The sequence below is a fragment of the Gorilla gorilla genome, chromosome 8, assembly GCF_029281585.2.
Source record: "Gorilla gorilla gorilla isolate KB3781 chromosome 8, NHGRI_mGorGor1-v2.1_pri, whole genome shotgun sequence".
Classification (NCBI taxonomy): domain Eukaryota; kingdom Metazoa; phylum Chordata; class Mammalia; order Primates; family Hominidae; genus Gorilla; species Gorilla gorilla.
Window position 1 is genome coordinate 47319881 of NC_073232.2, and position 25674 is coordinate 47345554.

A 25674-nucleotide genomic window follows, 5' to 3' on the forward strand; every position below is an offset into this window, starting at 1 on the left:
TCCTGGAGTGTTGGGATTACAGGCGTGAGCCACCACACCCGGCCTCAGTAATAATTTTTAGGAGTCAGATGAACAAGTAAGTTGTAGGAAAATGCAGACACAATACTTACGTATGTAATATAAACAGAAGTTTTTTCTCTTTGGTCTTTTCATAGGGAGAAGAGTGGCAGTTGCATTGGAAACCTGATTAGAATGGAACATGTAAAGATAGTTTGTGATGGGCAATATTTACATAATTTCCAATGTAAACATGGTGCCATACCTGTCACAAATCTAATGGCAGGTGACAGAGTTATTTTAAGTGGAGAAGAAAGGTCACTGTTTGCTTTGTCTAGAGGATATGTGAAGGAGATTAACATGACAACAGTAACTTGTTTATTAGACAGGTAATGAAATGTTACTTTTTTTTGATAACAGCTTTATTGATATATAATTCACATCCGTGTAGTTCATCCATTTAAAATGTACAATTCGCTGGTTTTTAGTATATTCACAGCGTTGTGCAGCTATCACCACAATCAACTTTGAGTATTTGCATCACCCCAAAAAGAAACTCCCAAGGAAAAAGCCCTATACCCTTTAGTAGTCACTTTTCATTTTCCTCCAATTTCCCCAGCCCGTGGCAACCACTAACCTGCTTTCTGTCTCTGTAGATTTGCCCGTTCTGGACATCGCATATAAATGGAATCATGCAATATGTGGTCTTTGGTGACTGGGTTTTTTCACACAGCACACTGTTTTTGAAATTCATCTTCATGTTATAACATGTATCAGCATTTCATTCTTTTTATTTTAAATAAATTGAGGTAAAATTCATATAACAAAATTGATCATTAACCATTTTAATGTGTATAATTGAGTGGCGTTTAGTATATTCCCAATATTGTGCAACCGTCACTTCTATTTCTAAGACACTTTTATCACCCTAAAAGGAAACCTCATTCCTATTACACAGTCACTTCCCACTCTCTCCTCCCTGAAGTCCCTGGCAACCACTAAATTGGCTTTCTTTCTGTATGGATTCATCCATTCTGGATATATGATATAAGTGGAACCATACAATATGTGACCTTTTGTGTCTTGCTTCTTTCACTTAGCCTAATGTTTGCAAAGTTCATTCATATTTCAGCATATATGAGACCCTCATTTTTTTTATGGCTGAATATATTCTGTTGTATGGATACACCACAATTTGTTCATCCATTCACCAGCTGATGGACATTTGAGTTGTTTCCACTTTTTTGCTGTAATGATTAATATTGCTATGAACATTGACCTGCATAGTTTTAGGTAGACATACTTTCATTTTCTTTGTAGTTACCTAGGCATGGGTCATGTGCTAATTTCATGTTTAACATTTTGAGGAACTACCAAACTGCTAAAGTTTTGTTTAGTACATTATGTTCCATAGTGATGATGTGGACATAATCTTATCTAATTCTTACAACCACATGTATAGCAGACAGCATAGATGCCACCCTGTGTTAGCTATAATGCTTATTTCTCCTTGCATGCTGGGCACTGACTATTTTGTTCTCTCCTTTTTTAAATAAAAATGTTTATTTTTCCCATTTATAGTTGTGATATAAATATACCCATTTCAGTTACAACAAAATGGCTGATTTAAATAAAAATATATAGGCGGGGTGCGGTGGCTCATGTCTGTAATCCCAGCATTTTGGGAGGCCGAGTTGGGCGGATCACAAGGTCAGGAGATCGAGACCATCCTGGCTAACACGGTGAAACCCTGTCTCTACTAAAAATACAAAAAAATAGCTGGGCATGGTAGCGCACACGCCTATAGTCCCAGCTACTCAGGAGGCTGAGGCAGGAGAATCGCTTGAACCCGGAGGCAGAGGTTTCAGTGAGCCGAGATTGCACCACTGCACTCCAGCCTGGGCAACAAGAGTGAGACTCTGTCTAAAAAAATATATATATATGTATACTGCTATTAATATTTTTATTTAGGCTGGACCCGGTGAGCCACCATGCCTGGCCTAAATAAAAATATTAATAGTAGAATAGTTGATAGGAAAATCTGGGCAGGCAAGGTGGTGCACGCCTGTAATCCTAGCACACTGGGAGGCTGAGGTGGGTATATCGCTTGAGCCCAGGAGTTTGACACCAGCCTGGGCAACATACGTAAAACCTCGTCTCTACCAAAAATACAAAAATTAGGAGGTGGTGCATGTCTGTAGTCCCAGGTACTGTGGAGGCCGAGGTGGGACAATCAGTTGAGCCCAGGAGGTTGAGGCTGCAGTGAGCTGAGATCACACCTCTGCACTGCATGTAGCCCGAGTGACAGAGTGAGACCCTGTCTTAAAGAAAAAAAAAAATTGTGGCAGAGACCAATATCCATATTCACGAATAATCCATATTCCCTCTTCTTTCACAGTCAGCTGGATTGTGTTTTCCAGCATTTCTTACAGTTAATACAGGCATGCCCGACCGTTTCTTAATGGATAGAGGTCAGCAATTGGGACTCAGTGACATCTGAGTAACTGTAATGGAAATGTCCAGGCTTGTTCCCTACTGATCAGTAATCTTAGTTGAGTCATAACTACCCCTTGTCTAGATGTCATGACATGGGATGGTGATCCACAATATTCCAGTTGTCTGCTTGGATTTGTGTATCCTTTGAAGTATTTATTTAGTGTCTACCATGTATTAAGCACTTTGCAAATCCTTGAGGAATTTACGGTCTTGCGTGTAGACATACATATTTTCTTTTTTTTTTGACACATGGTCTCACTCCAGCCCAGGCTGGAGTACAGTGGCATGATCACAGTTCACTGCAGCCTGGACTTCCTGGGATCAAGCAGTCCTTCTACCTCAGCCTCCTGCATAGCTGGGACCACAGGTGCATGCCACCACACCTGGCTAATTTTTTAATTTTTTGTAGAGATGGGGGGGGGTCTCACTACGTTGCCCAGGCTGGTCTTGAACTCATGGGCTCAAGTGATCCTCCTGCTTCAGCCTTCTGAAGTGCTAGCATTACAGGCATGAGCTACTACACCCAGCTTATTTTCAATCTGATATGTGTTCAAATTGATAGGAACACAGAGGAGAGGTATTTAATTCAATTTTAGGAGGTTCAGGGAAGGCTTTTTTTTTTTTTTGAGACTGTCTCACTGTCGCCCAGGCTGGAGTGCAGTAGCACGATCTCAGTTCACTGCAGCACGATCTCAGTTCACTGCAGCCTCTGCCTCCCAGGCTCAAGCGATTCTCCTGCCTCAGCCTCTTGAGTAGCTGGGATTATAGGCGTGTGCCACCATGCCCGACTAATTTGTATATTTTTAGTAGACGCAGGGTTTTACTATGTTGGCCAGGCTGGTCCCAAATTCCTGATCTCAAGTGATCCTCCTGCCTCAGCTTCCCAAAGTGTTGGGATTACAGGCGTGAGCCACCATGCCAGCCCAAGGGAAGCCTTTTCGAAGAGCTAATTCTGAATCTTCATCCTGTGGATTAATAAATTAGTCTGGTGAAACAGTGTGAGAAGAGAATACTATACTGGGCAAACCTGTTGCACAAACGTGTGATGTAGTGTGACATGGAGCATTCAGGATAATGCAGGTAATTACGTTATTTCTAGAATATAAAATATAAGGAAGAGAGTAATTAGATCAGGTCATAGAATGTCTTATATATCATTTTAAAAAGTTTTCCATCCTGGGCCACATAGTGAGACCCCCATCTCTCCAAAAAATTAAAAAATTAGCCAGGTGTGGTGGTGTACATGTGTAATCCCAGCTACTCGGGGCTGCGGTGAGATAACAGCTTGAGCCCAGGAGTTCAAGGCTACAGTGAGCCATGATCATGCCACTGCACTCTAGCCTAGGCAATAGAACAAGGCCCTCTCTCAAAAGAAAAAAGTTTAGATTTTATTTATTCTGATGTATTGAAAGGTTTTAAACAGAAGAGTGGGTAATCATTGGATTTGCATTTTCCTTTGGCTACATGGTAGAGAATTGAGTTCATTAATGGAAGAAAAACTAAAAGCAAACCTGGAAGCTGTTGCAGTGACCCAGGCTAGAGGAAATTGAGGCAGGGTAGTGTTGGCAGAGAGAATGGAATGACTTTGAGAAGTATTTAGAAAGTAAAAGTGGCTGGCATTTGGATACTGATTAGGTGTGTGGGTTGGTGAGAGGATGAGGGAGAGGGAAGGATCAAGATGGCAGTGCAAATGCAAATGCCAATGCCATTAACTGTGATCAGGACCAGAGAAGGAGCATCAGGTTCAGCAGGGATGAGGAGGAGTTCTGCTTTGAAAGTACTGTGCTTTCACAGCCTGGGTTTAGCTAAGTGGAGAGATCTCACTGCCTACTAAATATCCAAACCCAAAGCTTGGGTGAGGAACCAGGTGGGAGAGGAGTGTGAGGTCAGGCCTAAAGATGGAATTTGGAATTTGGAGGCACGTGAGGGCCTGGGACTCTGGAGCAAACAATGAGAAAGAGTAGTACAATGAACCAGGGAAGGGACTCTAGGGAATACCAGAGCTTAAGGGACAGATAGAAGACAGGGAGAAGGTGGCAGAGAAGAAGCCTGCACTCCAGGTTAGAGGAAGGAAGAGCCATGCATTCAGGATCCCTCTGGGGATGGTGAACCCGTGTTCGACTGCAAGGGTAAATGAATTTTCAGCAAATGTTGCAGGTTCCCAATTATTAATTGCTTTGACCTTGGTGCCTTGAACCTTCCCCTTCCCTCTGCCTTTTCCCACCAATCCAGGGCCTCATGCTGTCCTTGATTGGCAAGTGTGACTGAGGGCTGGTAGCTATTTTAATAGCTATTCTGGCCCATTCATTCTTTTAGCAGATAGCAGCATATTTCTTATACAGACTATGCGAAATGGCGAGCATTCATGTATATTTGTTTTGTTGTTTTAGAAACTTGTCGGTCCTTCCAGAATCAACTTTGTTCAGATTAGACCAAGAAGAAAAAAATTGTGATATAGATACCCCATTAGGAAATCTTTCCAAATTGATGGAAAACACGTTTGTCAGGTTTGTAACAATGAGCAAATTTGAATTTCACTCCACTTTTCTAAGGAATATTACTAAAAGTGCTTTTTCACTTTTCAGCAAAAAACTTCGAGATTTAATTATTGACTTTCGTGAACCTCAGTTTATATCCTACCTTAGTTCTGTTCTTCCACATGATGCAAAGGATACAGTTGCCTGCATTCTAAAGGGTATGCTAAAGTCACCATGTCTGCTTTGATTAATTTTTCTTGTTTCTATTTGATTTATACTGTAGTCTAATATCTTGATTAGACTTGCAACTACAATGTTTAGACCAAGACTCTTTGGAAATGGTTTTGTATTGAAGAATAGACTTGGATAGAGACTGCTTTTCTTATAAAATAATTAACTTTTCCTTTGAAATTCAACACTCTTTTTCCTGTTATTTTTGAATTTAAATGTAGGTTTGAATAAGCCTCAGAGGCAAGCGATGAAAAAGGTACTTCTTTCAAAAGACTACACACTCATCGTGGGTATGCCTGGGACAGGAAAAACAACTACTATATGTACTCTTGTAAGGTTATTATTCTTCTGCTTAGAGACAAAATATTTGTATCAGCTTCTCCTCAGTTCAGAGGATGTAATATTGAATATCAAAAGGGCTGAATTTTAATTCAGTGTCTTTGTTTCAAATGAACTTTTTAGAATGACGAGAAATAGTAAAGCTGAAGCACAAACAGTTGTAATCATGTATATTTCTCGCATTTAGAATTTTCTAAGATCGTTTTCTGTTAGTGGTATGTGATATTTATCACTATATGTTTTCATTTCCCTTTAAAGATGATGTTAGAGGCCGGGCGTTGCGGCTTACGCCTGTAATCCCAGCACTTTAGGAGGCCAAGGCGGGCGGATCACTTGAGGTCAGGAGTTCAAGACCAGCCTGGCCAACATGGTGAAACCCCCTCTCTACTAAAAATACAAAAATTAGCCGGGCGTAGTGGCATGCGCCTGTAATCCTAGCTTTACTCGGGAGGCTGAGGCAGGAGAATCACTTGAACCCAGGAGGCAGAGGTTGTAGTGAGCTGAGATCACGCCATTGCATTCCAATCTGGACAACAAGAGCAAAACTCCATCCTAAAAAAAAAAGATGTTAGAGATTTTTCTTGGATTTTTTTTTTTCATGTCAGTAAATTTCTTTTTTCTTTTCTTTTTTTTTTTTTTTGAGATGGAGTCTTGTTAACGTGAGCCAGGCAAGGTGGATCATGCCTATAATCCCAGCACTTTGGGAGTCCAAGTCAGGGGGATTGGTATTTGAGACCAGGTTGGAATGCAGTGGCATGATCACAGTTCATGCAGTCTCAATCTCCTGGGCTGAAACAGTCCTCGTTCCTAAGCCTCCCAAGTAGCTGGGACCACAGGGGCGCACCACCTCATCTGGCTAATTAAAAAAAGAATTTTTTAAAAAGAGATGGCATCTCACTTTGTTGCCCAGGCCAGTCTTGAATTTCTGGGTTCAAGTGATCCACTTGCCTCAGCCTCCCAAAGTGCTGGGATTACAAGTGTGAGCCACCATGCCTGGCCTATGATGTATTATTGACATATTATTAATAACGTATAATAATGTCATGTAATTTTTGTAAAATGTTTTGGCTTCATAATTTTTACTTGGCTCAGCTCTTAGATATGGTTCTTGTTAAGTTTATAAACATGTTAAAAATTATCTGGAATTAAAAGTAAGGCTGTTTTTTCTTTTTTCTCTTACCCATTATTAGGTAAGAATTCTCTACGCCTGTGGTTTTAGCGTTTTGTTGACCAGCTATACACACTCTGCTGTTGACAATATTCTTTTGAAGTTAGCCAAGTTTAAAATAGGATTTTTGCGTTTGGGTCAGATTCAGAAGGTTCATCCAGCTATCCAGCAATTTACAGAGCAAGAAATTTGCAGATCAAAGTCCATTAAATCCTTAGCTCTTCTAGAAGAACTCTACAATAGTCAAGTAAGCACAATTATTGTATAATAATACGAACAGTTAATGTCCACAGCCAGAATGAGGGGAGAAACTGTACTCTGGGAAATTTAGTCACATTGACTGGATTTGCACATGATTAATTTATATGTACTATACGACCAGTTTATTAACTTATAGTTTGCTATTTCCTTCTGATCTGAAATAAGGTTTTGGGTTTATTATTTAGGGCTCTCTTCTAGTTTCAAATATCCTAGGAAACTACTAATAATCAGGGTTTCAGCCAGGCGCGATGGCTCACGCTTGTAATCCCAGCACTTTGGGAGGCTGAGGTAGGTGGATCATGAGGTCAAGAGTTCAAGACCAGCCTGGCCAACATAGTGAAAACCTGTCTCTACTAAAAATACAAAAAAAATTAGCCGGGCGTGGTGGTGGGCGCCTGTAATTCCAGCTACTTGGGAGGCTGAGGCAAGGAGAATCATTTGAACCTGGGAGGCGGAGGTTGCAGTGAGCCGAGATCGTGCCACTGCACTCCAGCCTAGGTGACAATGCAAGACTCCAGCTCAAAAAAAAAAAAAAAAAAATCCGGGTTTTTTAGTAAGTTTGAATTAGAAACAATGGTACTTAATAGTCTTGTGATAACTATCTCTAGGCTTTTATATAGAATCTAATTTTTATTTTATGTTATTTAATGTTTATTTATACTGGGAGTTCTTAACAGATTTTTTTTTCTTTGTTTTTTTTTTTTTTTTTTTTTTTGAGACGGAGTCTTGCTCTGTCACCCAGGCTGGAGTGCAGTGGTGCGATCCTGGCTCACTGCAAGCTTCGCCTCCTGGGTTCACACCATTTTCCTGCCTCAGCCTTCCGAGTAGGGGGGACTACAGGCACCCGCCACCACGCCCGACTAATTTTTTTTTTTTTTTTTTGAGACGGAGTTTTGTTCTTGTTGCCCAGGCTGGAGTGCAATGGCGCCATCTCAGCTCACAGCAGCCTCTGCCTCCCGGATTCAAGTGATTCTCCTGCTTCAGCCTCCTAAGTAGCTGTGATTACAGGCATGCGTGACCATGTCCTGCTAATTTTGTATTTTTAGTAGAGACAGGGTTTCTCCATGTTGGTCAGGCTGGTCTCGCACTCCCAACCTCAGGTTATCCTCCTGCCTCGGCCTCCCAAAGTGCTGGGATTATAGGCGTGAACTACTGCACCCGGCTTTTTTTTTTTTTTTTTTTTTAATTGAACCTTCCACCAAGTAGCTGGGATTATGGGTGCGGCTATAGTGCCTGGCTTAACTGATATTTTTGTCTTTAAAAAATTTCCCAAAGATTAGATTTAATAGATTGTTCCTTTACCTCCTTTGTCTAATGCTAGCATATTTTTGTCTAATATCTGTCCCTGTTATTGATAAATTTAGAACTAGCTAAGATGTATATCTGGTTAACATTTTTATTAAATTAAACATTTTACTTTGAGGTAATTGTAGAGTCACATGCAGTTGTAAGGAATACTAGAGAGAGCCTGTGTCCCCTTTATCCAGTGGTGACATCTTGCAAGTCTGTAGTACAATGTCACACCCAGGATGTTGACATTGATACAGTCCCTATTCTATTACCACAAGATTCCTCATATTGCACTTTTATAGTTGTATCCACTCTCCTGCCTTACCCCTCCTTAACCTCTGACAGCCATGACTCTGAGACTCTGATCTCCATTTCGATAATTTGGTCGTTCAAGAATGTTAAGTAAATGCAATAGCCTTTTGGGATTGGTGTTTTTTACTTAGCCTGATTCTCCAGAGCTTCCCCCAGATAGTTGTATGTATTAATAGTTTGTTCCTTTTTGTTGCCGAGTATTTTTCCATAGCATGGATGTATTGCATTGTGTTTAACCATTCACCCTCTGAGAATCTGGATTGTTTCCAGTTTTTGGATATTGTGAATAAAGCTGCTGTAAACAATCATGTTACAGGTTTTTGCGTAACATAAGTCTTCATTTCCGTGGGATAAATTCCCAGTAGTACAATTTCTGGATTGATTGGTAGTTGCATGTTCATTTTTTTTTTTTTAACCTGCCATTTTTCTAAGCAGGAACATTTCACGTGTATGAGTGATCTCCTCAGCATTTGGTGGCGATACAATTTTTTTTTTTTTTTTTTTGAGACGGAGTCTTGCTTTGTCCCCCAGGCTGGAGTGCAGTGGCGCAATCTCGGCTCACTGCAAGCTCCGCCTTCCAGGTTCATGCCATTCTCCTACCTCAGCCTCCCGAGTAGCTGGGACTACAGGCGCCTGCCACCACGCCCGGCTAATTTTTTGTATTTTTAGTAGAGACGGGGTTTCACTGTGTTAGCCAGGATGGTCTCGATCTCCTGACCTTGTGATCCGCCTGCCTCGGCCTCCTAAAGTGTTGGGATTACAGGCGTGAGCCACTGTGCCGGGCTTTTTTTTTTTTCTGAGATGGAGTTTGGCTCTGGCGCCCAGGCTGGAGTGCAGTGGTGCGATCTGAGCTCACTGCAACCTTTGCCTCCCAGGTTCAAGCAATTCTCCTGCCTCAGCCTCCTGAGTAGCTAGGATTACAGGCATGCGCTACCACGCCTGGCTAATTTTTTATATTTTTAGTAGTGACGAGGTTTCACCATGTTGGCCAGGCTGGTCTTGAGCTCCCGACCACGTGATCCACCCACCTTGGCCTCCCAAAGTGCTGGGATTAGAGGCATGAGCCACCGTGCCCAGGTGATACTATTTTTAATTTTAGCCATTTTGGTAGGTGTTTGGAGATTTTAATTTGCATTTACCCAGTAGTTAAAATGTGTGTGTGTGTGTGTGTGTGTGTGTTTGAGACAAGGTCTTGCTCTGTTGCCCAGGCTGGAGTGCACTGGTGAGACCACGGCTCACTGCAGCCCTGACCTTCTGGGCTCAAGTGATCTTTCTGCCTCAGCCTCCTGAGTAGCTGGAACTATACAGGCATGTACCACCATGGCTGCCTAATATTTTCAATTTTTTTATGTTGTCCAGGCTGGTCTTGAACTCCTGGGTTCAAATGATCCTCCCACCTCTGTCTGCCTCCCAAAGTGTTGGGATTACAGGTGTGAGCCACTGCATCCAGCCATAATGTGGTGGGGTTTTTGTTTTTTGTTTGTTTGTTTGTTTTTGACACGTTATTGCCCAGGCTGGAGTGCAGTGGCGTGAACTCGGCTTACTGCAACCTCTGCCTCCCAGGTTCAAGTGATTCTCCTGCCTCAGCCTCCCAAGTAGCTGGGATTACAGGCATGCGCCACATATTTTTTTTTTTAGTAGAGACGGGGTTTCACCATGTTGTCCAGGCTAGTCTCGAACTCCCGACCTCAGGTGATCCACCCGCCTCAGCCTCCCAAAGTGCTGGGATTACAGGCTTGAGCCACCACACTCGGCCCATAATGAGGTTTTCATGTGCTTATTTGTCATCTGTATCTCTTCTTCATGTTTTTGCCCATTTTGGATTATATGCTTTGTAGTGTGGAGTTTTGAGAATTTTTAAAATGTATATTCTAATACTAGCCCTTTAATGGATATGTGGTTTGCAGGTATTTTCTCCCACTCTATCACTTGCTTTTTATTCTCCTCATAGGGTCTTATGCAGAACAAAAGATGGTTTTATTTATTTATTTATTTATTTTTTTGAGACAGAGTCTTGCTCTGTCGCCCAGGCTGGAGTGCAGTGGCACGATCTCGGCTCACTGCAAGCTCTGCCTCCCGGGTTCACGCCATTCTCCTGCCTCAGCCTCCCAAGTAGCTGGGACTACAGGCGCCCACCACCACGCCCGGCTAATTTTTTGTATTTTTTTAGTAGAGACGGGGTTTCACCGTGTTAGCCAGGATGGTCTCCATCTCCTGACCTTGTGATCTGCCTGCCTTGGCCTCCCAAAGTGCTGGGATTACAGGTGTGAGCCACCACGCCCGGCCTATTTATTTATTTTTTGTGACAGACTCTCACTGTGTCACCCAGGCTGGAGTGCAGTGGTGTGATCTCCACTTACTGCAACCTCTGCCTCCCAGGTTCAAGCGATTCTCCTGCCTCAGCCTTTCAAGTAGCTGGGACTACAGGCATGAGCCACCATACCTGGCTAATTTTTGTATTTTTAATAGAGATGAGGTTTTGCTGTGTTGGCCAGGCTGGTCTCAAACTTCTGACCTCAGGTGATCCGCCCACCTCAGTCTCCCAAAGTGCTGGGATTACAGGCGTGAGCTACTGTGCCCGGCCGCAAAAGGTTTTTTTTGAGGAAGTCCGTAATATACATTTTTTCCTTTTATAGATTATACTTTTGATCTCAAGTCTAAGAACTCTGTCTAGCCCCAGATGCTGAAGGTTTTCTCTTTTGAGACAGAATCTTCCTCTGTCACCTAGTCTGGAGTGCAATGGCCCAATCTTGGCTCTCTGTAACCTCTGCCTCCTAGGTTCAGATGGTTCTCATGCCTCAGCTTCCCAAGTAGCTGGGACTACAGGCATGCACTACCATGCCTGGTTAATTTTTTGTATTTTTATTAGAGACAGGGTTTCACTGTAGTGGCCAGGCTGGTCTTGAACTCCTGGCCTCAAGTGATTCACCCATCTTGGCCTCCCAAAGTGCTGGGATTACAGGTGTGAGACACAGCGCCTGGCCTGGTATTTGTTTTTTGGGTTTTTGGGGTTTTTTTTTTTTTTTTGAATTATGAAGCATTTCCCATTTTTATTTATAAAATTGTTAATTAAATTTGCTAAAGTAGATTTACAGAGCCTCAGGTAACAAAACAGGAAATGAAATGTTCCAGAGATGGCCGGGCGCAGTGTCTCACGCCTGTAATCCCAGCACTTTGGGAGGCCGAGGCAGGTGGGTCACGAGGTCAGGAGATGGAGACCATCCTGGCTAACATGGTGAAACCCTGTCTCTACTAAAAATACAACAAATTAGCCGGGTATGGTGGCAGGTACCTGTAGTCCCAGCTACTTGGGAGGCTGAGGCAGGAGAATGGCGTGAACCGGGGAGGCGGAGCTTGCGGTGAGCCGAGATCGCCGCCACTGTATTCCAGCCTGGGCGACAGAGCGAGACTCCATCTCAAAAAAAAAAAAAAAAAAGAACACAAACATGGCCGGGCCCAGTGGCTCATGCCTGTAATCCCATCACTTTGGAACACCGAGGCGGGTGGATCACGAGGTCAGGCGTTCGAGACCAGCCTGGCCAACATAGTGAAACCCTGTCTCTACTAAAAATACAAAAAATTAGCCGGGCATGGTGGCAGGCATCTGTAATCCCAGCTACTCGGGAGGCTTAGGCAGGAGAATCGCTTGAACCTGGGAGGCAGAGGTTGCAGTGAGCCGAGATAATGCCACTGCACTCCAGCCCGGGCTACAGAGCAAGACTCCGTCTCAAAAAAAAAAAAAAAAAAAATAGAAATGTTCCAGAGACATTCTGAAAAGTTCCAAAGAAACACACACTAGCCTAAAAATCTCAGTTAAACCATGGTTGCACAACAGGTTATATTTATTCCTGCATTTTCTCAATAAGTTCCTCCTTATATTTGCCTTTCTCTTTTCTGACTTGTCGAGACTTGGCTTTGTGTTCAATAATTTTTTTCCGATCCTTGTTGAGATTTAGCCTGGTGATAACCACCTCATTTGGGTGAGTACCCACGTGGACGGTTGTGCTGTTGGCCTACTCACGCTGCACCTGCTCAATGTAGATGACATCTTTCTTTCTGTACACCTGGACTACCTTGCCAATTTGCTGACCTTTGTAGTGTCCTTGAACTACCTGGACCTCGTCGTCCTTGCGGATGGGTGTGGAACGGACATTGTACTTCTGCCGCAGCTCCTTGGAGAGCGGGGATGACATGATCTTCCTGTGCACGTGCAAGGGGGCATGGAAGTGATGTTTGCGGTTTTTGCTGCGGTCCAAGTTCACGAAGGGATTGAACTTCATGGTGATGCTCCAGCTAGCAGCGGCCTCAGGCCTGTTTTTTTTTTTTTTTTTTTTTTTTTTGAGACAGTGACTCACTTTGTCACCCAAGCTGGAGTGCAGTGGCATGATCAAGGCTCACTGCAGCCTCGACCTACTTGGCTCAAGTGATCCTCCTGCCTCAGCCCTCCAAGTAGGTGGGACTATAGGTATATGCCAGCGTACTCGGCTTATTTTTGTGTTTTTTGTAGAGACCGGTTTTTGCTATGTTGCTCGGGCTGGTCTCAAAACTCCTGAGCTCCAGCAATCTGCCCACCTTGGCCTCCCAAAGTGTTGGGATTACAGGCGTGAGCCACTGTACCTGGCCCAGTTATCATATTTTTAGTTCTAAAATTTCCATTTTATTCTTTCTATCTTCTATTTCTTGGCTGAGACTTTGTTTTTTGGTTCATATTCAAGCGTGTTCATAATTACTCATTAAATGTTGTTACCATGGCTGCTTTAACATCTTGGTCAGATAGTTCTGACCTCTCTGTCATTCTGGTGTTGGCATTTATAGATTGTCATCTGTTTTCATTGAGTTTGAGATTTTCCTGGTTCGTCTTTAATTATTGATTTTTTTATTGAAACATGAGCATATTTTGTTGTTACTGAAAACTTCTGTTTTAGCTGGCTTCCTCTCACACTGCCATGGTAGGGGAAGAGGGGTACCACCTCATTCCTGCCAGGTGGGAGTCGAAGTCTGGGTTCCCCACTCAGCCTTCTTTGACCAAAGTGGGAGGTTCCTCGTTACCGCTGGGCCCACTTGGTTGGGGTGGAAGTCTAGGCTTCGGATGTGGTCTCTACTAACATGGGGGTTGGTGCCAGTTACCAGTCATCAGGGATGAAAGACCTGACTCCCTACTTGGCTTTCTCTGACACCTGCCTGGTGGGGTGTGGGGCACCTTGTTACAGCCTTGAGAAGGGCAGAGATCTACCCTCCTCCCTGTTTGCTGGTGTCTGTGGTTGTGGGGCTGTACTTTTTTTCCAGTGATATTTGGCTAGAGTAGTTACTGTGTGAAAGTTTTCTGTCTAGCTAGGCTTTCCCTTTCCTGTTCCTTCAGCTAGAGAGAGCAGACTTTGGTTGCAGCTGTTTTTAGCACCCACTGGTGTGCCGTGAACCCTTCAGTTCCAAATCTGGGATCTATGAGGCAAAAAAAAAGCCCAGGGAATCAACTACTGTGTTGTTTCTTTGGTCCTGAGCTCCCTAGCTGGTCTGCCTTCTCTCCACCTTCCAGAGTCTTCTTTTGTTTGTTTTATATATATAATGCCTAGGGATTTTAGTTGTCGTTTGTGGAAAGAATAAGGAAAAGTACTCCATCTTCCCAGAAGCAAAGTCCTGGTTGACATTAAAAAAAACAAACAAACAAACAAAAAAAGAACTAACTTATTACCTCTTGAATGTTCCAGATTTCCACTGGGAAATATCCAAATGTGAGCATTGTTCAATAGTGTCTGGAAAGTTTACTCGATTATTTTTAATTTGTAGAAAAAGATTAAAATTTGCATGCTATAAATATTTCAGAATTAAATAATATCGAAGGATTCCTGATGCCATAGAACAAAAACCTTTTGATCTTTTCATTTCAAAAATGAGAGAAACAAAACTACATTTCCTTTACATATTAAATAACTGATCTGTTTTCCTTTTTAGCTTATAGTTGCAACAACATGTATGGGAATAAACCATCCAATATTTTCCCGTAAAATTTTTGATTTTTGTATTGTGGATGAAGCCTCTCAAATTAGCCAACCAATTTGTCTGGGCCCCCTTTTTTTTTCACGGAGATTTGTGTTAGTGGGGGACCATCAGCAGCTTCCTCCCCTGGTGCTAAACCGTGAAGCAAGGTAGGCAGACATTTAAGTGTTAATTTTAAACTAGATTATTTTCAAGGAACAGATTTAGTACACTGATAAACATGAATCTGATTTATTGACAGAGCTCTTGGCATGAGTGAAAGCTTATTCAAGAGGCTGGAGCAGAATAAGAGTGCTGTTGTACAGTTAACCGTGCAGTACAGAATGAACAGGTATTTGTAACAGTGTTAGCTAGGAGTGGTTTTCATGTTTGTTTCCATCTACCAAAACTAAAGTTATCTTTTGTAATTCCCTTAGTAAAATTATGTCCTTAAGTAATAAGCTGACCTATGAGGGCAAGCTGGAGTGTGGATCAGACAAAGTGGCCAATGCAGTGATAAACCTACCTCACTTTAAAGATGTGAAGCTGGAACTGGAATTTTATGCTGACTATTCTGATAATCCTTGGTTGATGGGAGTATTTGAACCCAACAATCCTGTTTGTTTCCTTAATACAGACAAGGTAAAAAAAAAAATTTCTGTTTAGTTTTTCTCATTTTGTCCTATTATTTAAATTTCTCAGTTTTCATTAGCACATGCCCTAATTAGAGCTTATCAGTTAAAAGGCAAAACGAGGCTGGGCGTGGTGGCTCACGCCTGTAATCCCAGCACTTTGCGAGGCCAAGGCGGGCGGATCACAAGGTCAGGAATTCAAGATCAGCTTGGCCAACATGGTGAAACCCTGTCTCTACTAAAAATATAAAAAGTAGCTGGGCATGGTGGTGGGTGCCTGTAATCCCAGCTACTCAGGAGGCTGAGGCATGAGAATTGCTTCAGCCCGGGAGGCGGAGGTTACAGTGAGCTGAGATCACACTGCTGCACTCCAGCCTGGGTGACAGAGCAAGACTCCCATCTCGGGGGGGAAAAAAAAAGGCAAAACTAATGTACTTCTCATACTTCAACCCAAAATAGTCTTTTCTTTCTTTTTCCTTTCTTTTTCTTTTTTTGAGACGGAGTCTTGCTCTGTTGCCCAAGTGGCATGATCTCGGCTCACTGCAACTTCCTCCTCCCGGATTCAAGCGATTCTCCTGCCTCAGCCACCCAAGTAGCTGGGATTACAGGCACCCACCACCACACCAGGCTAATTTTGTATTTTTAGTAGAGACAGGCTTTCACCATGTTGGCCAGGCTGGTCTTGAACTCCTGGCTTCAAATGATCCGCCTGCTTCAGCCTCCCAGAGTGCTGGGATTATAGTGTGAGCCACTGTGCCCGGCCCAAAATAGTCTTTCTTTCTATAGGCCCAGTATTTTTTGGAGGAGGTTTATTCTGGAGGTCAGTAGATATCAAAATTGACTTTTGAAGAAGGAAAGCCACAAAGTGAACTCAAGGGTATAATTCTATTTCCTAGAAAAGGAAATGGCACTGATACTATCAAAAGGCTGGGTTTACAAATGGACAGAGGGTATAATAAATTGATGTCCTTTTAAAACTTTTTAAAAAACAGACTTTAAACCCGGACACAGTGGCTCACTCCTGTAATCCCAGCACTTTGGGAGGCCGAGGGGGGTGGATCACCTGGGGTCAGGAGTTCGAGACCAGCCTGACCAACATGGCAAAACCCCGTCTCTACTAAAAATGCAAAACTTAACTGGGTGTGGTGGTGTGCCTGTAGTCCCAGCTACTTGGGAGGCTGAGGCAGGAGAATCGCTTGAACCTGGGAGGCGGAGGTTGCGGTGAGCCGAGATCGCGCCACTGCACTCCAACCTGGGTGACAGAGTGAAACTCCATCTCAAAAAAAAAAAAAAAAAAAAGCTTTATTTTTTAGAGCAGTTTTAGGTTCATAGCAGAATTATGTGGAAAGTACAGAGGTTTCTCATAACCTCCCTCCCCGACATATGCACATGAAGACCTTTTTACAAACCAGTCATTAAACAGAAATCTGCACAACGACTTTTTTGTTTTTTAAGATGGAGTCTTGCTCTGTCTCCCAGGCTGGAGTGCAGTGGTGCAATCTCCTGGTGTCTCAGGAAAAAAAAAAAAAATCAAGATTGCTTAGGGATGATGTAGGAGGAAAGTAGTCTTTGAAGAGATGTATCAGGAGGTAGGACAGCAGTTTTATCTGCTCCATTATTTGTATAAAAGGGGACAAGAAAATGGAAAGAGCACAGATATACGACCCAGATCTAAGTTTGTTTGTTTGATTCTGAGACGGAGTCTCACTCTGACTCCCAGGCTGGAGTGCAATGGCACTGTGTCAGCTCACTGCAACCTCCGACTCCCAGATTCAAGCAATTCTCCTTCCTCAGCCTCCTGAGTAGCTAGGATTACAGGCACGCACCACCACGCCCAGCTAATTTTTGTATTTTTAGTAGAGACGGGGTTTCACCGTGTTGGCCAGGCTGGTCTCCAACTCCTGACCTTGTGATCCGCCTGCCTCAGCCTCCCAAAGTGCTGGGATTACAGGCGTGAGCCACCGCGCCCGGTCACCCTAAGTTCAAATAGTAGTGCCACAGTTTATTGTGAGGCCTTGGGAAAGTTACTTATTCTTTTCTGCCTTTGATTCCTGTAAAATGGGGGATAACAAAGTGAAGTATTTGAAGCTCAGTGTGTGATCAGCTTTCGTAGGTATTTTAGCCTCAGTCATAGCATGTTTCAGATAGGTGGCCTCTGTTTGGCTTTCTGAAAGTGACTAATATTAATATTCATTTTTGTTGATTCTTCCACCTTCATCTTTTAGACAAAGCTATTTTTCATCTCCAAATCAGTAGTATAGTCATTATGGCCACTTGCGTACTTATAGTACTCTTAAGAGATTGTATTATCAGCAGGCTGTATATTTTTCCACTTAGGTTCCAGCGCCAGAACAAGTTGAAAAAGGTGGTGTGAGCAATGTAACAGAAGCCAAACTCATAGTTTTCCTAACCTCCATTTTTGTTAAGGTAATTTAGAATTTTCAAGGCTAACAAATATTAAAGTGCAGAATAAAAGAATGTTAGACTGTAAGACACTTACAATCTGGCATTAAGTCTCGTTTATTAAGATAAGGGGGGGATTGAAGCCCCATTGTTTTTATTTTGAGAAAATGTATCTAAGACATGTAATATTTTATAATGACATTTGGAGTTTTCATTTACGATAATAACTTTTTGTAATGTCAGCTAATTCTAATTGAGACAATACTATGTTGTAGTGATTAGGAATTGGAAATTTTTCTGTGAAAGAAATAGAAGGTGAAATGTATTTCTTTGTACTGTGTGTGTGTGTGTGCACTGTTTTAGTGGCATATAATCCTTTACATTCTCATGAAACTAAAAATTAAGGGAGCAATGTCTAAGGAATTATTTCATCCTGGGAAATATGGACAGATTTAGAGCAAGTTCAGTAATTGTATTCAGTCTTTGAGATAGGAAAGTTTGTTATAAACATCAGTTGGGCACATAATGTAAACATTTAATTATTAAATTCAGAAAAGTTTAACTTAATCAGGATTTCTTTCTTTTAAATTGTGTCTTTTTCTATTTAGGCTGGATGCAGTCCGTCTGATATTGGTATTATTGCACCGTACAGGCAGCAATTAAAGATCATCAATGATTTATTGGCACGTTCTATTGGGATGGTCGAAGTTAATACAGTAGACAAATACCAAGGAAGGGACAAAAGTATTGTCCTAGTATCTTTTGTTAGAAGTAATAAGGATGGAACTGTGAGTTAATTGTGTTTGCTACTGATTCATTTGGGGCATTTCTCTCTCTTTAAAAATTGTGGGCCGGGCGCGGTGGCTCACACCTATAATCCCAGCCCCCTGGGAGGCCAAGGCGGGTGGATCACCTGAGGTCAGGAGTTTGAGACCAGCCTGGACAGCATGGCGAAACCCTGTCTCTACTAAAAATACAAAAATTAGCCGGGCATGGTGGCAGGCACCTGTAGTCCCAGCTACTTGGGAGGCTGAGGTAGGAGAATTGCTTGAACCCAGGAGGTGGAGGTTGCAGTGAGCCGAGATCGTACCATTGACTCCAGCCTGGGCGACAGAGCAAGACTCTGTCTCAAAAAAAAAAAAAAAAAAAAATTGCGGTTTAACATTGAGATCATGTGGACACAGAGAGGGGAACAACATACACCATGGCCTTTAGGGGGTTGGGGGTGAGGGGCGGGAACTTGGTGGATGGGTCAACAGGTGCAGCAAACCGCCATGGCACATGTATACCTATGTAACAAAACTGCATGTTCTGCAGATGTATTCTGGGTTTTTTTTTTTTTTAAAGAAAATAAAATTGTGGTTTAAAAGAACACATAAAACATACATCTTACTTTTTTTTTTTTTTTGAGACGGCGTTTCCTCTTGTTGCCCAGGCTGGCATGCAGTAGTGCGATCTCGGCTCACTGCAACCTTCGCCTCCTAGGTTCAAGTGACTCTTCCGTCTCAGCCTCCCAAATAGCTGGGATTACAGGCATCCGCCATCTTGCCTGGCTAATTTTTTGTACTTTTGTAGAGACGGGGTTTCACCATGTTGTCCAGGCTGGTCTTGAACTCCTGACCTCAGATGATCCACCCACCTTGGCCTCCCAAAGTGCTGGGATTCCAGGCGTGAGCCACCGTGCCCAGCCCATCTTACCATTTTTAGGTGTACGGTTTAATTAGTGTTGAGTGCATTCACACTGTTGTTCAATAGATCTCTGGAACTTTTTCATTTTCAAATCTAAAACTCTGTATTCATGGTTAACCACCCATTTTCTTCTTCCCCAGCACCTGTAACCACCATTCTACATTCTATCTCTGAATTTGACTAATCTAAGTACCTCATATAAGTAGAATCGTACAGCATTTATCTTTTTGTGACTACCTTATTTCACTTAGCTAGCTAGTTCATCCTGTTGTAGTATGCGACAGGATTTCCTTCCTTTTTAAGACTGAATAATATTCCATTGTCTCTATATACCACATTTTATTTATCCATTCATCTGTCAGATGGAATGGTTGCTTCCACCCCTTGGCTGTTGTAATTGAGGCCTGTTTAATATAAAATCTTCCTTGTATAGTTTCAAATTTATAGACAATTCAGATTTGATTTTTTTTTTTTTTTGAGATGAGATCTGGCTCTGTTACCCAGACTGGAGTGCAGTGGCACAATCTCAGCTCACTGTAATATCCACCTCCCTGGCTCAGTGAATCTCCCATCTCAGCCTCCTGAGTAGCTGGGATTACAGGCATGCGCCACCATACCCGGTTAAGTTTTGTATTTTTTGCAGAGAGCCATGTTGCCCGGGCTTATGGGCAACTCCGAGCTCTAGCAATCCTCCCACCTTGTCCTCCCAAATAGTTTTTTTTTTTTTTTTTTTTTTGGTTTTCTTATTTTTACCTCTCCTTAGTTCATTTTTCTCAACTGTATAATACATCCATATGGTTTTAAAATATACGTAATAAAAGGTTTCCTTTGTACTCCATCCCTCATCTACTCAGTTCTTACCTCAGATAGTCTCCTTTTTTTTTTTTTGAGAGGCTAGGTTGGAGTGTGGAGGCATGGTTATGGCTCACTGCATCCTTGACTTCTGGGCTCAAGCAGCCCTGGCTCAGTGATCCTTTCATCTCAGCCTCCTGAGTAGCTGGGACCATAGGTGCACACCACCACGCCTGGCTGATTTTTGTATATTTTGTAGAGATGGGGTCTCACTGTGTTGCACGGGCTGGTCTTGAACTTCTGGTCTCCAGTGATCCACCTGCCTCGGCCTCCCAAAGTACTGGGATTACAGGCATGAGCCACTACACCTGGCCTCATTCTATTCTTAAATTTGCACAGGTGTCCATTGTGTAGGGATGTGTTGTAATATATTTAACCATTCCTTTGAACTTGAATAATTGAAAATTATATTTCTTACAGGTTGGTGAACTCTTGAAAGATTGGCGACGTCTTAATGTTGCTATAACCAGAGCCAAACATAAACTGATTCTTCTGGGGTGTGTGCCCTCATTAAATTGCTATCCTCCTTTGGAGAAGCTGCTTAATCATTTAAACTCAGAAAAATTAATATCCTTTTTCTTCTGTATATGGTCACATTTGATTGCACTGTTGTGAGTATTTATTTACTTGTTTAAATTAAAGCTCTCACTATGTTGCTTAAGCTGGTCTTGAACTCCTGGGCTCAAGTGATCCTCCCGCCTAGGCCTCCCAAAGTGCTGTGATTACAGATGTGAGCCATGGCCCCCAGCCTATAACCCTTTTTTAATCCAGAACAAATGATTAGATTAAAATGGAGTATTATTTATTTTATATACAGGGCCTTGCTTTGTCACCCAGGCTGCAGTGCAGTGATATGATCAGAGCTCACTGCACCCTCAATCTCCCAGGCTAAAGTGATCTTCCTACCTCAGCCTCCCCAGTAGCTGGGCCCACAGGTGCATGCCACCATGCCCAGCTAATTTTTGTATTTTTTTGTAAAGACAGGGTTTCACCATGTTGCCCAGGCTGGTTTTGAACACCTGGGCTCAAGTGATTCACTCGCCTCCTCCCAAAGTGCTGGGACTACAGGTGTCAGCCACCACACTCAGCCTTTTTTTTCCCCGAGAAGTGGTGCCTAACTTCACTCAGGCTGGAGTGTAGTGGCAGGATCACTGCTCACTACAGCCTTGACCTCCTGGACTCAAATAGTCCTCCCACCTTACCTTTCCGAGTATCTGGAACCACAGGTACGTACCACCACGCCTGGCTAATTTTTAAAAATTTTTAATAGGAGGTGAGCCACTGCACCTGGCCTTAAGATAAATCGTTTTTTAAAAATGTGTATGGGCTGGGCCTGGTGGCTCACATCTGTAATCCTAGCACTTTGGGAGGCCAAAGCAGGTGGATCGCGAAGTTGAGATTGAGACCATCCTGGCTAACATGGTGAAACCCCGTCTCTACTAAAAATACAAAAATTAGCTGGGCATGGTGACATGTGCCTGTAGTTCCAGCTACTCATGATGCCGAGGCAGGAGAATCGCTTGCACCCGGGAGGCGGAGGTTGCAGTGAGCCGAGATCTAGCCTGGTGGCAGAGCGAGACTCCGTCTCAAAAAACAAAACAAAACAAAACAAAAAAAACAGTGTATGAAGTTCTTAGGCTTCATAAGAACTTCATACTTCTTATGAAGGTATGAAGTAGGCTAAGATAAATAACTCTGAGGCCGGGCGCGGTGGCTCACACTTGTAATCCCAGCACTTTGGGAGGCTGAGACAGGCGGATTACCTGAGGTTGGGAGTTCGAGACCAGCCTGACCAACATGGAGAAACCCTGTCTCTACTAAAAATACAAAATTAGCCGGGCATGGTGGCACATGCCTGTAATCCCAGCTACTCGGGAAGCTGAGGCAGGAGAATCACTTGAACCTGGGAGGCAGAGGTTGCGGTGAGCTGAGATCGCACCATTGCACTCCAGCCTGGGTAACAAGAGTGAAACTCCATCTCAAAAAAAAAAAAAAAAAAAAAAAAGATAAATAACTTCTATTGCTTAAAGGCATAATTATTCATTGAATGCCATAAAGATCCTTATTTTTTTTTGTGGTCCTGTAAGTCAAATTACAAAATGCTAAATAATAATGTCATAAATTTATGCCATTCCATATTGTGCTAAATATTTCTTCCTTAATTTATTTTACATCATTGATCTTCCATCAAGAGAACATGAAAGTCTTTGCCACATATTGGGTGACTTTCAAAGAGAATAAAACACTATTTCCCTTGCCTTTTCATACTAGGGCAGTATCTCTTCTAGCTAGTGCCCATACAGAAAATTCTATCACCATACAAAATTTAATGCAGTATTTATGTTTTTAAGCACAGGTGTACCGAAAACTGTGAAAAGTCTGAATTTATGTGTTCTATACATGCATTTTTGCCTAACCTAGAGAAAGAGTTTGATAAATTTTTACCAGCTTTGAAGATGGATTAACTTTTGACTTTGAGCTTTAAACTTTTAAGTCAGACATTTCAGGACTAATTTGATTTTGTAGATATCATTGTAAGAACTTTATTTGAAAGACTGAATAAAGGGATTTGATTTGTTTTCATCATTTAAGCACAGTCTTGTGATGATGAGAACATAAGTGTGATTCTTTTCTGTATTTTGAGGTCCCTAATCCAAAGCCCATTTTGCTAGGATTTTTTCTGCTATCAGATGTGTTTTCACTCTAAACCTAGTCTTTTATGACATGAATTGATTACTTCCTGTTAATTTTCTATCCTCCCTTACTATCCCCCTTTTTTGTTTTCAGTATTCAGTATTTCAGTATTCTAGAGTAGATTTTGATGTAAAAGAAAATAATTCTTACATCATCTTTTGCAACAAATTTTGTTTTCTGAATTGATAATAAATTTAGAAAGTTGATTCCTATTTTCACATATGTTCATATGCCCCTATGTTTGGGGGTATCACTCAGTTTTCCTTTTTTGTGTAAAGATGTTTTGTAAAACAAAATTGTCTCAAAGTGATTATATTATATATATAAAAAGTAACAGATTTTAACAAAGGTTAAAAGATTCTTGGGGTAACAGATTCTTCTGGGGCTTGGAAATCTTCCATTTCTCTTGAGGGTTTTTTTAATGAGTGTTAAATATGTTAAAATTTTTATTTCTACATGTGTTTTTTTAAATTATTACTTGAAGTTTTTTATTTAATAAATTTTTTCTACTAATGGATCTTACTGTGTCAATTATTATTAACACTGAATAATAATTAAACTCAGGGTTATCTAGCATGTTTTTTTTTTTTTTTTTTTGAGACGGAGTCGCCCAGGCTGGAGTGCAGTGGTGCGATCTTGGCTCACTGCAAGCTCTGCCTCCCGGGTTCACGCCATTCTCCTACCTCAGCCTCCCGAGTAGCTGGGACTACAGGCGCCCGCCACCACGCCTAGCTAATTTTTTTTTTTTTTTTGTATTTTTAGTAGAGACGGGGTTTCACCATGTTAGCCAGGATGGTCTCCATCTCCTGACCTCGTGATCCACCCACCTCGGCCTCCCAAAGTGCTGGGATTACAGGCGTGAGCCACCGCGCCCGGCCACATGTTTTCTAATAGTGACAAGTGAAGTACTGATCATGCTAGAAAGCTGAAACCAAGCAGCATTGATATTATAAAGATATTTATGAAGGGCACACAGGATGGGCTTGATCATGGAGAGGGGTTATAGATTAGATAGGACAAACGGGAAAGGTTGCTGTGATGAAACAAATATTGGTTAGATATAATGAGAGTATGAATCAGGAAGGAATCTGATGGTAATTTTAGTTCCTGGGAATGAAATGAATAAGAAAGTCCTTTTGCTTCATTACAGGTTTGTATGGCCTGAAAAGTAAAGCTCCATAGAAGAGAACCTGGGGATGTGTTCTGTGTTTCCTCTTTTTTTTTGGATCTGTCTTGGTGATGAGTCTAGCCATTTAATTGTTTAAAAGAGTTAGGAAGCTCGGCATGGTGGCTCATGCCTGTATTCCCAGCACTTTGGGAGGCTGAGGCAGGTGGATTACCTGAGGTCAGGAGCTCGAGACCAGCCTGGCCAACATGGTGAAACCCTGTCTCTACTAATAATACAAAAAAATTAGCCAGGTGTGGTGGCCGGCGCTTGTAATCCCAGCTACTCAGGAGGCTCAGGCAGGAGAATCGCTTGAACCTGGGAGGCGGAGGTTGCAGTGAGCTGAGATTGCGCCACTGCACTCCAGCCTGGATGACAAGAGCAAGACTCCATCTCAAAACAACAACAACAACAACAAAAAAAAAGTAGAAAGCCACGATGCGAAGACAATGTGGCTGTTCCAGTGGCCCCTCTCCTGAATCAGTTCAGAGTTCCTCTCCTCTTCCCCCTGACTTCCCTCTTGCTGCCTGCCATCTCTGATTCCTTTCTTTTCTCCCTATTCCTGGATGTCTAATGGCAGGCTTTCCCCAGAGCTCCAAGTCTGGTTTGGTCCTCTTTCTCCTTGGACAGTCACTGGCTTCACCCATCACCCATGTGGCTGTTTACTCAACCTGTACTACACCCTGTCTTCCAAGTTCTAGTTATATAGCTGCCTTCCAGCCCATGCCTTCAGAATATTCTGTGAACATTTTAGACTTAGTACAAAGAAATTGGAAATTTCCATCTTCATTTGATACCTTCCTCCTGTGATCCCTATTTCTGTAAATGACATCATCTCACAGTTCACTGAGCTTAAAGATCTTGGCATAATTTTTCTTTCTTTAAAACATTTTTGGCCTGGGCACGGTGGCTTATGCCTGTAATCCCAGCACTTTGGGAGGCCAAGGCGGGTGGATCAACTGAGGTCAGGAGTTCGAGACCAGCCTGGCCAACATGGTGAGACCCCATCTCTACTAAAAATACAAAAATTAGCCAGGTGTGATGGCGGGCGCCTGTAATCCCAGCTACTAGGTAGGCTGAGGTAGGAGAATCACTTGAACCCGGGAGGCGGAGGTTGCAGTGAGCCGAGATCGCGCCATTGCACTCCAGCCTGGGCAAGAGGAGTGAAACTCCATCTCAAAAAAAAAAACCAAAACATTTTTCCCCCTGTAATTACAGAGCAGTACATGATTTTAGTAAGAAGTTCAAACACTACATATTTTAGAAAATGAAATTTGTTTGTTTTTTTTTTGTTTGTTTTTTGAGATGGAGTCTAGCTCTGTTGCCCAGGCTGGAGTGCAGTGGCGGGATCTTGGCTCATTGCAACCTCCACCTCCCAGGTTCAAGTGATTCTCCTGCCTCAGACTCCCAAGTAGCTGGGATTACAGGCACCTGCCACCACGCCCAGCTAATTTTTGTATTTTTAGTAGAGTTGACGTTTCACTGTGTTGGCCAGGCTGGTCTCGAACTTCTGACCTCATGATCCGCCCACCTCGGCCTCCCAAGGTGATGGGATTACAAGCATGAGCCACCGTGCCTGGCCAGAAAATGAAATTTATTTGTAATTTCATCCTTTAGTAATTACATAGTTTGGTCTATGATGATCTAGGCTAGTATTTAAACCAAAATTACCACATCCACAATAAGAAATCCATT

General features: G+C 42.4%; 1 protein-coding gene and 1 pseudogene across 3 annotated transcripts in view; one reads left to right on the plus strand and one right to left on the minus strand.

The window, feature by feature from the left end:
* DNA2 (DNA replication helicase/nuclease 2) overlaps positions 1–23331 on the plus strand; it is a 59274-nt gene extending 35943 nt beyond the window's left edge. Inside the window, exons 10-21 of one of the 3 annotated variants that reach the window (XM_031015474.3) lie at positions 156–386; positions 4884–5000; positions 5079–5188; positions 5423–5532; positions 6731–6955; positions 14521–14714; positions 14807–14896; positions 14982–15186; positions 17514–17603; positions 18188–18367; positions 20541–20687; positions 22293–23331. In XM_031015474.3, the coding sequence (XP_030871334.1) occupies positions 156–386; positions 4884–5000; positions 5079–5188; positions 5423–5532; positions 6731–6955; positions 14521–14714; positions 14807–14896; positions 14982–15186; positions 17514–17603; positions 18188–18367; positions 20541–20687; positions 22293–22361 (1768 nt within the window). In that variant the 3' untranslated portion in view covers positions 22362–23331. The remainder of the gene's footprint in view (positions 1–155; positions 387–4883; positions 5001–5078; positions 5189–5422; positions 5533–6730; positions 6956–14520; positions 14715–14806; positions 14897–14981; positions 15187–17513; positions 17604–18187; positions 18368–20540; positions 20688–22292) is intronic. The other 2 variants (XM_055353639.2, XM_055353640.2) reach the window with 2 other exon arrangements.
* LOC109024865 (ribosomal protein uL24-like) lies at positions 12414–12901 on the minus strand (annotated as a pseudogene).
* Positions 23332–25674: the final 2343 nt, after the last annotated feature.